Source organism: Carlito syrichta, unplaced genomic scaffold (assembly GCF_000164805.1).
Source record: "Carlito syrichta isolate Samal-C Ts95f unplaced genomic scaffold, Tarsius_syrichta-2.0.1 Scaffold152793, whole genome shotgun sequence".
NCBI lineage: Eukaryota > Metazoa > Chordata > Mammalia > Primates > Tarsiidae > Carlito > Carlito syrichta.
This window is the reverse complement of record NW_007096889.1, coordinates 129,973-143,974: the sequence shown is the minus strand read 5'-3', so window position 1 is coordinate 143,974 and position 14,002 is coordinate 129,973. Positions and strand designations below refer to the sequence as shown.

Below are 14,002 nucleotides of genomic sequence, written 5' to 3'. Positions count from 1 at the left end.
AACCTCCTGGGCTCAAGCGATCCTTCTCCCTCAGCCTCCCAAGAAGCTGGGACTATAGGCACATGCCACCGTGCCCAACTAATTTGGTTTTTTGTAGAGGTGAGGGTTATCTGTGTTGCCTAAGCTAGTCTCGAACTCCTAGGCTTAAGTGATCTTCCTGCCTCAGCCTCTCAAAGTCCTGGGATTACAAGCATGAGCCGCTGCCACCACCACACACCTGGTCTCTAAATCTTAATCTTTAGGTCTCTCCTTTTTTCTTTGCCATTTACTTAATGAAAAAAGTAGGTCATTTGTCCTGTGTTCTACATTCTAGATTTTGCTGATGTCATCCCTGGGGTGATGCTTAACAGGTTAATATGTTCCCTATTTCCATAAAGTAGTAGTTAGATCTAGCAGCAAAAAGCTCTAGACAAAGTGTGACTTTTATCCCTCAGGAGACATTTGGTAACATCTGAGGATATTTGGGGTTGTCAAGAGAGGCTACTGACATGTAGCCAATGGAGGTTAAGGATGCTGCTAGCCATTCTCAGAGGACATCCCCACACAACAAATAATTTTCTGGTCTAATATGTCACTGGTGCTAGCATTGAGAAACTGTTCTCGGGGATTATGTCATCAAGCTTTTTTTTTAGCAAGGAGATAATTGACAAGTAGTATTATGTTCTACCATTAAGAGACATAACATTGTCTCCTCTTTCATTTTCACTTTCACTGCTATCACTCTCTCAGGCCCTTGATTCCTCTTCCTACACTTTTGTCCCCAAGTTCCAGAGACAGGAGGGACACTGGCCAAGGGCAAAACTTTATTTCTGGATAAAATGCTTGTGTGCCTTCTATCCTGGTGAACACAATTGCAAGTCAACATTTGTTAGCCATCTACAATGTGGAGGGTTCTGTGAGTGAACAGCCCAGGGGAAAATGCAGGGCATATAAAGAAAGGCAAGTAGTCAAGGGTCTGCGCAACCTAGAAGGAAACCCCTTGGTCAACTGAGTACCCTGTCCCTGGAGCAACCACAAAGGCAACTTCTCGTTCTTACCACTCTTCTTTCCCAGCTAGCAAATATCCCAGAAGTCAAAAAGTCTCTCTACCAAAAGACCAACACTTCAAGATACAAATCAAATTCCTAAAAGTCTGTACTAAACTCACGTTATGGATTTTATTTTTTGCTTCAATGCTTGAGTTATTTTTATGTTTTAGTGACTCTAAATATTAAGATGCTGATATTTTTCTATTTCTCAAATACCAAAAATATAAATTGCAATTTTGAGCATTAAAACCACTATTTAAAGCATTCAAATTAACACTTAAAATATTTGTTTTTATCTCTTTGGCTCCTCCTTAGTGATTTTTTTTTTAATGTGTTTTAAAATCCATAGGTGGAAAAAAACACAAAAACTCTTCATACCTTTCTTAATGTAGAAAATTTAGTAAGCCTTCTCACTTATACCCTAATCCTTCATGAATATTTTTGTTTGTCTGAAACTCTTTAACTTTTTATTCTAAAAAAAATATATTTTTGCTGGGTTTAGGATACCAGGATTTGGGTCTCTCTCTCTCTCTCTCTTCCTCCCTTGTCCCTCCCTTCCTTCTTTCTGTACTTCAAAGTTGTTGCCAGTCTTCTGGCTTACATACTTTCTGGTTAGATGTCTGCTAACTTCTTATCTTTGTTATTCTAAATAATGTATTTTTCTTCTGGCTATTCTTGTACATTTTTTTTTCCCTATAGTACTGGTTTTCAGCAACTTGATTATGATATGTTTTAACATTTATTTTTGTTTCTGGTTATTCTGCTTGGGGTTTGTTGAGCTCCTTGATTCTGTGGGTTTACAGTTTTCATCACATTCGAATTTCAACACATTTTCCAAAATTTCTTCTGTCATCCCTTCTTTGTCCTCTTCTTTTGGAACTTCAGTTACCACTTATATTGGCCCACAAGTCATTGATATCTTCATGAATATTTTTAATGTTAGAGTCAAGAATAAGCTGCATTTGAAAAAATAAAATTGAACTATTATTCGTTAGGTCAATAGCTCAGCAAATGCATTTTATTCTTAGTCCCTGCCACTGCCACCACTACACACACACACACACACACACACACGTTTTCATTTTATTACTTAGGTATTACATTATCCCTGGGATCTTTTTTGCACAGCTATCTTGGTAGAGACTATCTACCCTTAAGTATAAGGATGCACATTATATTGGTACAATGGAATTAATTTTTAAGTGATTTAAGCTCTAAATTTATATTATTCTCACATTTGAGCAATATATATCCCTAAACTTACATCTGACAAGTTTTTCAACTCAAGTGAATACTTTGCAATAAAAAATTTGTGTTCACTGTCTCTATCTGCTTTCTTAGAAAGTGAAATCAGTGCATATTTTTTGTACATGAAAGCTATTCATTTAGTAAAACATGTAATATGATTTTATGTACTGGTGCTATATACAGAAATACAGAACATCGAAAACATTAAGTCAAAATTATCTGAAGAATCTATACTTACCAGGTAAGCACCTCTGACTAAGTAACAAATTATGTGTCAAATGTAGCAGTAAATGAAGTCAGCAGGGCACAGAATAATACACAGTAGAGTTGAGAAAGACTTTTAAAACATAACATTTTAGAAAAACCTGGTTTTCAAATACTTCATGAGAGTTAAGGAAATAAGAAATGAAGTTTAAAAGAGATAAAAATGATTTAACTTTATTCACATATAGCTGTCGTTAAAGGTTAACTCATTCATTAAAAACATTTTTGCTATTCTAACATCCTTTGCCTCTCATTTCTTACAAATAAATCCCTACCACAGAGCAGAAATACTAGAAGTTACATCGCAAATGGAGCACATTATTCTCAAAACCTTTTAAAATATGGCTTATAAATAATTTTGCAAGCAGGTTATCTATTAATATATTACATATTAACATACCTATTTGGGCAATTAGATTTTCTTGAGATTAAAGATGTAGTTGGCATTTTTTTCTCAAAAAGGTATTTTAAACCTGTTAGAGTAGTCTCTATGGTGTAAAATTTTGTTTCTTTATAAAGTGATACCTTACATATGTCATTTTTAAAAAATCAAACCAGAAACTGGATCCAGCTCTGGGAAAAAACATACTTTATTTCTATCTGATGCATCATATACATTCTTTGCTATGAGTGTCTATGCAGACTCTCCTAAGAAAAACAGATTCTTCTGTATATACATCAAAACCTAGATTACCTTTTTTTATACTAACATTCTAAAAATTTTATAAGAGCAGCATGTTAAATATTGGCAAAACTAAAAGCCTTCAATTTGACTATCCTAGCTTTCACAGAATTTACTACTACACTCATGACTCAAATTCTGTAAGAATAATCTGTTTCATTCATCAACATATATCCAGCACCTGACATAGTAATACATGGCACTGAGTTCAGTGTTCAATAAATATTTGTCAATGATTGAACAAATATTTTCACCAGCAAGTGAAAAAAACACGATTTTAAATAAATGTCATGAGAATACCAACTGTTTCATTTTGCAACAACAGGAGCTTTTGCAAAAATTCCAGGATTACTTAGTATAAGTAGATCAAGAATTAGATAAAAATAATTTCCTCCAAAAATAAAGGAATTCTCATAATGGGGAAAAAGAAAAGCCATAACATCCCACAAAGCTATCATGTAAACATTGGTATATAAGCAGTGAAAACCACCACAACACTAAGTAAGGCAATTCCAAAGCTATTGTGTTTTATAAATTTACTAAATAATCCATTTTCTTTCTGATAATACTACTACTAAAAAAATTTTTATAAGGTTTTACCAAACTCCTAATAGAAAATGTCTAATCAGTTCATTCTTTTAGTCCTCGAATCCATATTAGAGCCTTTAAAGATGAAAGAAACCTATTAGACTCAAATCATTTTTTAAAAATTGACCTGAAAAATTATTTGAAAATTAATGCATTTATAACATGATTTTGTTCTGATATATACATTTTGCCCAGAATTTTGAAATTAACCAAAATGAGTCAAATGAAAACATCTATAATTTTTAAATGATTGTTTTGACATTTTAAAATCAATAGTCAAAACATTAGGTTCTAAAATTAGAAAATTCTTAGCACATATAAAAACACATTTACCTATTTTAATTAGGTTAGTGTCAGAATTTATCAAAAATTTTCCAACATCACAAAACTTTTTTAAAATCTTGATTTTTAAGTACTATAAAAAATATGTACTCATCAAATGATATGTATTTGATCTGATAATTCCACAACATTAGGAAGAAAGGGAAGGAAAAAACACTTGTACAGTTAAATTTCAAATCCTAAATATTTAATCCTTTATTTAGGCTTCGATTTTTAAATTTAAAAAGGCATCAGCACGCTTGGTTACCAATTTTAAGCAATACTGAAATTTCACTGTATCAATCCTTATCAATTTAGTTCATCCATTTTCTTACACAGTAAACTTTTTTTCTATCAGAATCCAACAGAAGAATAATACAAATCTCACTTTCTTTGTTGTCATCTTTAAGCCAGGGGCAACCAGTCTCAACAATAACCAAAAAATGTAGCTTTATGACTGGGTAGTCTGTTTCCTGCAGTAAAAATATTTTTCCCAGTAATCAACATTTGTCATCTGAGGAAATCCTTCATTGTTCTAGAAGTACAGTTCGAAGCTCATCTTCTTTATTGATCATCATTGAAGCAATTGCACCATCATTAAACTCAAAAGAAGTTCCTCCATCAACAACCATACAGGCATCCCAACAACGTGAACGAACACAAACCCTAAGCAGAAGGAAATATCTTGTTAAATATTAATCATTTTCTTAACCCTAAATGGATAACAACTGCCCTCTCCCAGTTGTTATCCATCCCTACTCCTTTCTCAAGCATACCCACTATGATTGCAATTTCCTTCCTAATGGCAGACTAATTTTTTAAAAACCTAAATTTTTATCTAAACTAACAGATCATTTGGCCTTGATTTTAAAACTCAAGTTATTGTCGGGTGTTGTGGCTCACATCTATAATCCCAGCACTCTGGGAAGCCAAGGTGAGGGGGTTGCCCAGGGGTTCAAGACCAGCCCAGGTAACTTGGCAAGACTTCGTCTCTACAATAAATCAAAAAATTAGCTGGGCTTGGTGGTATATGCCTGTAGTTCCAGCTACTTGGAAGGCTGAGGTGGAAGGATCACCCGAGTCCAGCAGGTCAAGGCTGCGATGGCCATGAGCATGCCACTAACACTCCAGCCTGGGCGACAGAGTGAGACGCTGACTCAAAAAAAAAAAAAAATCAAGTTATTCTTCAGTATGAGTGAATGAATGACTATGTAAATACCAGGGGGGATCCAAAAAGAACCAGAATTATCTTTTGGAGGACAGGCCCCTTTCAATATACTCAGATTTTGTTCCTCTGGATCAAATCATCAACCAGTTTTGAGAAGGTTGTATCACAATTTGCAGAAGAAACATCCCAAGTTGTGGCAAACAGGTGACCGGTGGTTCTACCATGACAACGTACCTATCCACACTGCGCTGAGTATTCAGCAGTTTTTGACCAAAAATGGCACGACTTTGTGCCCCACCGTCCCTATTCACCCTATCTTGCCCCAACTGACTTTTTTTCTTGTTTATCCGAAGTCCTCAGATGGAAAGGTTTTGCCAATGTGAAAGAGCTGAAACAAAAAACGGCAGTACCATTGAAAGGCATCAAAACTGACAAGTTCAAAAACTTTGAGCAATGGAAAAAGCATCTCGATTGCATCAAACGGAGAGTAATTTGAAGGTGACTGAAGTCTAAATATGTAAGAATATACAATGTTTGATAAATAAATTCCAGGTTTTTTGGGGCCCCCTTGTATATGGATACATTATCAAGGTCTCAAAATTTAAATGTTCTAGATAGCACCAATCACTCAAGCATTTAACAGTAAACAAGTGCAGACCTGATGGAATTCCTAGGCTGTTCTGATATGACTGAATGTTGTTATTAATATTACAGCTATTTTAAGTATTGAGCAAAAGTGTCAACTATTCAGGTAAAATTCTTACTTTAGTATAACACATATACAGAAGCGACACAAATTACTAAGGTATAGCTTAACAAATGTACTTGTGTAATTATCACCCAAATCAGGAATCAATTGTTACCTGGCTTGTGAGACACTCCTTCACTGCCCTCTCCCAGTTGTTATCCATCCCTACTCCTTTCTCAAGCATACCCACCATCCTAATTTCTATCAACATAGTAGTAATAGCTTTGTCTGTTCTTGAACTTTATATAAATGGAAGAATACAGTATGTTCATTGGTGGCCAGCTTCCTTTGCTCAATGATATGTTTGTGAAATTCATTCATACTATTACATGTAGTAGCAGCAGCAGTATTATTGTGTTCATTTTCAAAGCTGTATAAAAACACTTCCATTGTATGAAAACACTTCCACGGTATGTAAACACCAAAATGTACTTATCTCTTCTACTGTTCAGGACATTTGGGTTACTGGCTATGGGGAGTAGTGCTACTATGAATATTCTTGAATATGTCTTTTGGTACACACACTTTTTAAATTAAATTTTATTTTATTATAAAGATGTGAGGCACAAGTAAGGATTAACCACACAAGTAGTCTGCAGGTAGGTGAAGTTGGGACCTCCAACTGGCCTTTACTTCCCCTGGTATAGGACCAGGTACCCTTTGTGTTGTTAAGTGCCTTCCCCTCCCCTCAAAGCAGTGCCCAGGGACTGCCAATCTCTCCTTTGTATTAATGTGATTAATGTTCAGGTCCCACTTATGAATGAGAACATTGGTGTACACATTTCTATTGGTATATGCATTTCTGTTGGCGATATACCTGGGAGAATTAGGGGTAACTGTATATTCTATGTTCAGACTTGGTAGGTAATTATCAAACAATTTTCCAAGTTATTTATTCCTAACAGTACTGTATGACAGTTGCAGTTATGCCTCCTCCTTTCCAACAATTGATATTTCAGGCATTCTTGTGGGAGTATCCAGATCATATTATAGAGTATGAATTTACATTTCCCAGATGAACAGTAAGATTGAGACCATTTTTCATACGCTTGTTGGTCATCTGATATCCTCTCTCGTGAAATATCTAAGACTTTTGGCCATTTTTCTATTGGATTGCCTGCCTTTTTCTTAATGATTTGTAGGAATTTTTATATACTATAGTATATTCTGGCTATGAATCCACAGCTAGATAAAAGTCCTGCAAATCTCTCTCACTCTGCCTTGTTTTCATAATAATGTCTTTTGATTATTAACAGTTCTTAATTCTAGTGTAGTTTAGTTTATCAATCTTTTGTTATTAAAGTGCTTTTATGACATTTTTAAGAAATCTTTTCCAACTGCCAAAGCCACTAAGCTATTCTACTAATATTACAAAAATTTAAATATAAAAAGTATATATCTTTCAAGGAGTTTTTGTAATCTCACCCAAACTGAGTAAAGATTTTCTAATTAGTCAAAATTAACTCAAATGATAAAAGTGAATTTTAAGATGAGTTTCCTTACTAGTGTCTTAACTAAAAAAATAAAATCAACTATATATTCATGAAAAGAAAATATATACATTATAGGCAGCAATTTGTCATTAAACTATTTTTTGCTTATCATAAGATAAGATGACATTTTCTCACAATTATAGTAGGTGTTTTTGTCAGTTTGGAAAACTGGGCAATCTTTACAAAATAAGAAATTATATTCATTGCTGTATATCCCCTCAAAAAAAAATGAAGCAAATTCAACAGATGTGTGTGTTGAGGGGGGTCATTTTTAGGGAAAAGCTGTAAGAAATGAATCTTACTCTAAAGGTTTATTGCTGTATAAGTTAAATTTTATATGATTGTTTATTCTGCTTACATTCCACAGCTTATGAAAAAACAAGGTGCTTTCTATTCAGTCAGCTTATTGTAAAATGATAAATTTGATCTTATTGTGTCTTGATACATTTTTTAAAATCAACAAATCAACCTCACCTAATTAAATAACTATACCCCTACTATTCACTTAAGTTTTACTTCCCTAAATTGGCACAATACAGTTAAAGCAAATATCATTTAAGAAAGGTTAGCATGATACATTGTTGCACAGATCTACTTTTCCTGCTAGATTAAGTATGAGTGATCAAATTTAATGAAATGAAATACTTTTCTTTTTTGTTTTATTTTAAATTGATATATTTGTACATATTTATGGAGTTCAATGTGATGTTTTGATACATGTATACATTGTATAATGACCAAGCAGGATAATTAGCAAATCCATCACTGCAAATGTTTGTTTGTGGTGAGAATATTCAAAATCCTCTCTTCTAGCTATTTTGAAATATACAACAGTTATTGTTAAGACAGTCACCCTACTGTGCAACAGTATACCAGAATTGATTTCTCCTAACTGTAACTTTGTACCCAGTACCCATTGGCCAACCTTTCTTCATTTCTCCAGACCTCCTACTCTCCCCAGCTTCGGGTAACCAGTGTCCGACTCTCTACTTCCATGAGGTCAACTTTTTTAGATTGCACGTGAGTGAGATCATGAGGTATTTGTCTGTGTCTGTCTCAAAATAAAATACTCTTAACACCAAGTATGTGTTATAATGAAAGGGATGAAAAAAGTCACAAACCAGATCTAAGATGCTTACTTTGAGGAGAAACAACGCTGACGACTGCTTGAGAAAACTCTGTTTGCTATTGGTTCTCGAATACTGAAAAGTATTTTTGGTTCTTCTGGACTGTAGAGTAGTGACTCATTATATTCATTTGTTACTATAAAGAAAAAACTAGTATTAGTTCATTATAAAAGATGGCCACTTTTGAGAAGTGAGAAACAAAAATAGATACTATCTTGTTACTATAAAGAAAAAACCAGCATTAGCTCATTCAATAAAAGATGGTCACTTTTGAGAAGTGAGAAATGGATATTGTCTCCAGTTGAAAAGCAATTCTGTTCCAAAGGTCTGTTTGGGAGCAAAAAAAAAAAAAAAAAAAAACCTTTCAAATAAGAATCAGAGTCCATGATTAGCCACCTCTCCCCCCCAAAAAAGATACATCACCTGCAATATAATAGAAATAGGTACACAGTTGGGAAAAAAAGAAAAAAAAAAACACACTAAGTACAAAGCTAGTAATTAAAAGAGAGAAACTAGTTAGATGCACTCAAGAAAACAACTTGAGCTGCCGTATTCCCCTGCCAAATAATTTCTAAAATACCATGTCAAAAAGTTCATACTATAATTATAAATTAACAGTCTTGATATAAAATGCAGTCTCGAACAATAACAGGCAATATGCTTGAAAACTACCATTACTCAAGACATTTTTAGAAATCTCTGACACTTTCTCTTTAATCAACAGGCACATGAGAGTTGGCACACAAAGTACAAATTGGTAAAAGAAAACTGTACGAAGAAATCAGATGTGAAAGAAAGTTTAATTGAGTACCACTTTTTAAAAAATAATGAGACTACCAAATAATCTACCTTATTTATGAAAGTTTCATTTGAATTATTGGTTCTTTTAAAAAATCTCATTTTACCCACAAAAATAAATATTTGTCATTGTGGGAAAATATCACAAAAAACATTCTAGCTGAAGGAAACTTCAAAAGGACAGTTTCAGAAATATCTGTAACAGTGATTGCACCACTGGCATTCACTATTACTACTGAAGATAAGAAAATCTTCAAAGAAATAATGTTTATTCAGTAAAGCTCTGGTGTGTTTACTAAGAGAAAAATCAATCACTATAGTTTATATATACCCTTATATATCTGACATCAATTTCAGTTGTTTTATATATATTTTAAGTTAAATTACATAATTAAGATTCAATTACTACATGTGCCTAATTATTTTTTGATTCAGATTTAATACTGATGTTCACTTATAAACCATGATTAAAAACAATCTTTTAGGTCTCAAACTGAGAGGAGAACAGAATCATTTCAGAAAGGTGAAACAGAGTTCAGAGATTTTAGTCCTATTTTCAAACTATTTTAGAGGCAATCTCTCAACACAGAAAGTCTTATGTGGCAACCCAATATACAATAAAGATAAAATAAACTGACACTTAACCTACTTTATCAGGTTCAAATGTATTGATAACTCATTTTAAAGGCAACCAATAAGAATGAGGCTGTTCTGATAACTCAAATTCAAGTGTTTGTGTAGTCTTTATGTATCAACATCCACTTTGTGTTGTGGCTATACTTTGTTTTGGTTGTATATAGTGAGAAAATCCTTACATAGGTAGGTAGATGCAACTATAAACATGTTTGTTTGTTTGTTTCTAAACAATTTACCTTGAAATTTAGTACAATTAGATATAGCAAGAAAGGCTTGAGGTCTGTACAAAAATGATCCAGGTAGATGAATATGAATAGACTTTAGTGTGTTACAATTTGATATGCAAATTGAATGAAGTGTTTTTCAGTTTAAGAATTTAAATTAAAAAAAAAAATTTAAAGAACACATTTGAAGAACTCCTTAAGTATCAGCTAAATGATGTACTTCAACTCCCTCTTTTCATAACTGCAGAAGTAGAAGAGTAGAGGATCATAGTCTTGCCCACAGTTGTAAAGCTATCTGGCTGATCTGGGAATGGAACCCAGTTCTTCACATTTCTCCAACAGTGTTATTTCTCTTAAAGGAATCCCGAGATAACCCAACAAAACTAGAGAGGAGAATGTTAAAGGGAATGTTTGAGTGAATGGGAAGATAAGCACATAGCAAATTCCATCTCTTTCAGAGAACATTAATGGCACACTACATTTAGGTGTGCATTTCCCATTTGCAAGATAAGGATTTTTCTATATTTTCCTATCCTCCAGGACATGTATATAGCTATCCTTTGACGTAAGAGTTATATTTCATGGGTGACAAAAATCACAATATAAAAATCCAACTTTAAACTTTATACTGTTTAAATACATTTAAAGAGATATTATATTAAGTGCATGTTTAAGTAAAATAATGTATTTTGCTTTGCTAATTAAACAACTATACTTCATAATATAATTCTCAAAACAGATACAGAATTAAATTAAACTGTGATTAATATAATTTGTCACTAACCTTTCTCTACCAACTCTTTGTCCAGTGGAAGATTCAAATTTCCTTGTCGTTTTGCTATTGAAAGAGGAAAAAGTATCTTGATTAAATATTTTATATAATACCTAATATAAAATAACAAACATTATATATCATATTATAAACAATAGTGTCCCCGTATCTACCATTTCACTTTCCATAGGGTTTGGTAATATCCAAGGTTGCAGGTACCACTGGGGGGGGGTCTGGGAACATAAGCCCTGTGGATAAGGGGGGACTACTGTAATAACTGTTTTGGTACTCACCAATATTTAAAACATCTTCCACAGCCTGAGTTGCAACCCTGTTAATATTGAAGGACCTAAAAACAAAAACCACATAATCCTTTCTTGTTTTAATTTCAAAAAATGCTAAAAATGAAAAAGGAACAATGTACTTAATATATAAAGAACTCTTAGAAATTATTGTAAAAGGTTATACATGAACATAGTTTAAAACTGATAATATATTGGTATGGATGTGAAGAAATGTTCTCATTCACTGATGGGAATATGCAGTTGGAGAACAATTATGTACTACCAAATTAAAATGAACATATACTTCAATCTAGTAATTTATCCTAAAATATACTTTCATATATAATGCAGATATATACAAAAATATTTACTGAAGCATTGTTTAAAATAGCAAAACAACTCAAATATATATCTATGGGAAGCTGGCTAAGTAAATATTAGAGCTATTCATCATATGAAAAATAACAGAACTGTATCTGCTGATAGGAAAGGATAGCCAAAATATTAAGTTAAAACACAAAATGGCATTATATAATGCAAATATTATTTCCCTGTTTTATTAAAAACAAAAGCAAAACTATACACAGCAGGTGAGTCCAGGGACTAGTACTAGAGATATGACATAAAGGGAGACTAGCTTTTCACTGTATAACCTTTTACTTTTTACCATATATAAGTATTTCTTTAAATTATAGAACAATTTATTTGAAAGTGAGAAATATTTTACACGTATGATACCTTGCTTAACCAATTAAAAACAAACATTAATACAAGCATGTATAATTTTAAAATAGCTCAGCCCTGGAATCTATAAAGGTCACTAAGAAAAGGTTTTTTTGGCCGGTTTTTTTAATTCTTTCAGGTAATTTAGAATTCTTCTACTACCTCCTAACTCTTCATACATGAACCTCAATAGATAATCCCAGTAAGTAGGAATAACATAAGGAGTCAACACAACTCTAAACCTAAATCCTTGGCTCTTAACTTTCTAAGAGAGGAGAGTAAAAGATGCTCCCTAAACCTTCTATACCTGTACCCTTCATATCTGAAGAAATGCAAAAACAATTTGAACATTATTTTAAGACAATACAGATACATAAAACTTTACATTAAAATGTTAAGCTCATTCACAAACCAAACCCCTTTGCTAAAAAATCTAAAACCTGGCCCTTGCCTACTCCATTTTTCACTATTATCTGCCCTGAGTTCATATTCCAACCACATCAATCTCATTCCTACCTCTAACCTTTGTTCATACTTACTATGTGGTATAAAGTAAAAGACTTTATTTTTCCTGACTTTCTTATTGTATAGTATGAGGTTTGCAATACCTGTCTCATTAGTATTACTGTCATACACTATAAAACATAAGGCACTCAGGAAACTACCGGCTCACAGCAAGAACTCAACATTGAATGTCAAGAGCAAGGCACATATGTCAGTTATATTCTGATTCCTCTGAACATTCACAATATCCGCCATGGATTGGTTTGTAATTCTCCTTATTTTAAATATAAAAATCATACGAAATGAACTATGCTTATTTGAACTTTACTGAATTAAAATATGTAGTTAAAGGGCAAAAGATTTTAGTGATTAATATATCCTTACAGTAAAGACAACCTACGATAACAGAACTTGCTCTAATATTCCTAGAACTATGACTTATTAAAGAAACCACAAATCAACCCAAATGAAGTCCTCTGAATTGGGGTTAGATTAAGGTTAATTTTCTGTAGTTATAACCTAGATCTCAACCAAGTCACTCTACCGTTAGAAGTAGTTTACATTCTACAACAATATGCCCAAGCAGGAGTTAGCTAGCACCTTTTTTCTTAGGTCTACAACCTTCACTATTTCAAGAGTTCCCATTTGAAATCAGACATAACCTCTACTAAAGACAACCAAATTGGAAGTTTAACTGATATCATATCTTCATCAGCTACTAAAACTATCTCCTAAAAACACTTCCTAATCTTTAATTCAGTCTCATAGGGCAGAATGTATTGAGGAGGAGGACTGGGAACATTTCTAAGAAAAAAACAGTTGAAACATACGGTGATTCCACTTTATAGTGCTTCTTCTAGTGTGTGGAGTAAATCACATTCCCCACTGGACAGAGAACTGAGATAAAATAATGGGACAATCCAGAGGCACTTGCCATGTAATACAACCCCTATATCCTATCTCCTGTAGAAGAATTTTTGAAAATACAAAGATGAGATAGCTATTCCGCAAACTGATTTTTTTTCCCTTGAACACACAGATTGTATCTTCTAGCCCCTCTTGTCAGGTAGCCATATGACTGAGTTCTAACTAAACGAATCAGAGTGGACACGATGGACAACACTTGCAAGGCACACGATGGACAACAATTCCAAGGCTGGATCACACCCTCCCATGGGGACCCCCATGCCCTTCCTTGTTCTGTGGCACAGCAACCCTAGAAACTATGTTTAGAGGATGATAGAGCCACATGATGGAGGATCCTGGCTCCCCGACTAACCACTTGGAGGAGAGCCACCTGCCAATTAGGAGCACCTACTTGAGACTTTACAAGAACAAGAAATAAACTTATATTGTGTTTAAGACACTTAAACTGGGGATTTACCTGTTATAAC

The 14,002-nt window shown here is 33.4% G+C and overlaps 1 protein-coding gene across 4 annotated transcripts in view; it reads right to left on the bottom strand.

The window, feature by feature from the left end:
• Positions 1 to 2,687: 2,687 nt before the first annotated feature.
• Positions 2,688 to 14,002, bottom strand: part of NADK2 (NAD kinase 2, mitochondrial) — a 49,509-nt gene continuing 38,194 nt past the window's right edge. For 3 of the 4 annotated variants that reach the window (XM_021708858.1, XM_008050580.1, XM_008050581.2), the window contains 4 exons: positions 11,391 to 11,446; positions 11,110 to 11,163; positions 8,680 to 8,803; positions 4,318 to 4,797 (listed from right to left, as the gene is read on the bottom strand). In XM_021708858.1, coding sequence (XP_021564533.1) covers positions 4,659 to 4,797; positions 8,680 to 8,803; positions 11,110 to 11,163; positions 11,391 to 11,446 — 373 coding nt within the window. In that variant the 3' untranslated portion in view covers positions 4,318 to 4,658. Of the gene's footprint in view, positions 4,798 to 8,679; positions 8,804 to 11,109; positions 11,164 to 11,390; positions 11,447 to 14,002 lie in introns of all 4 variants that reach the window. The other variant, XM_021708859.1, reaches the window with a different exon arrangement.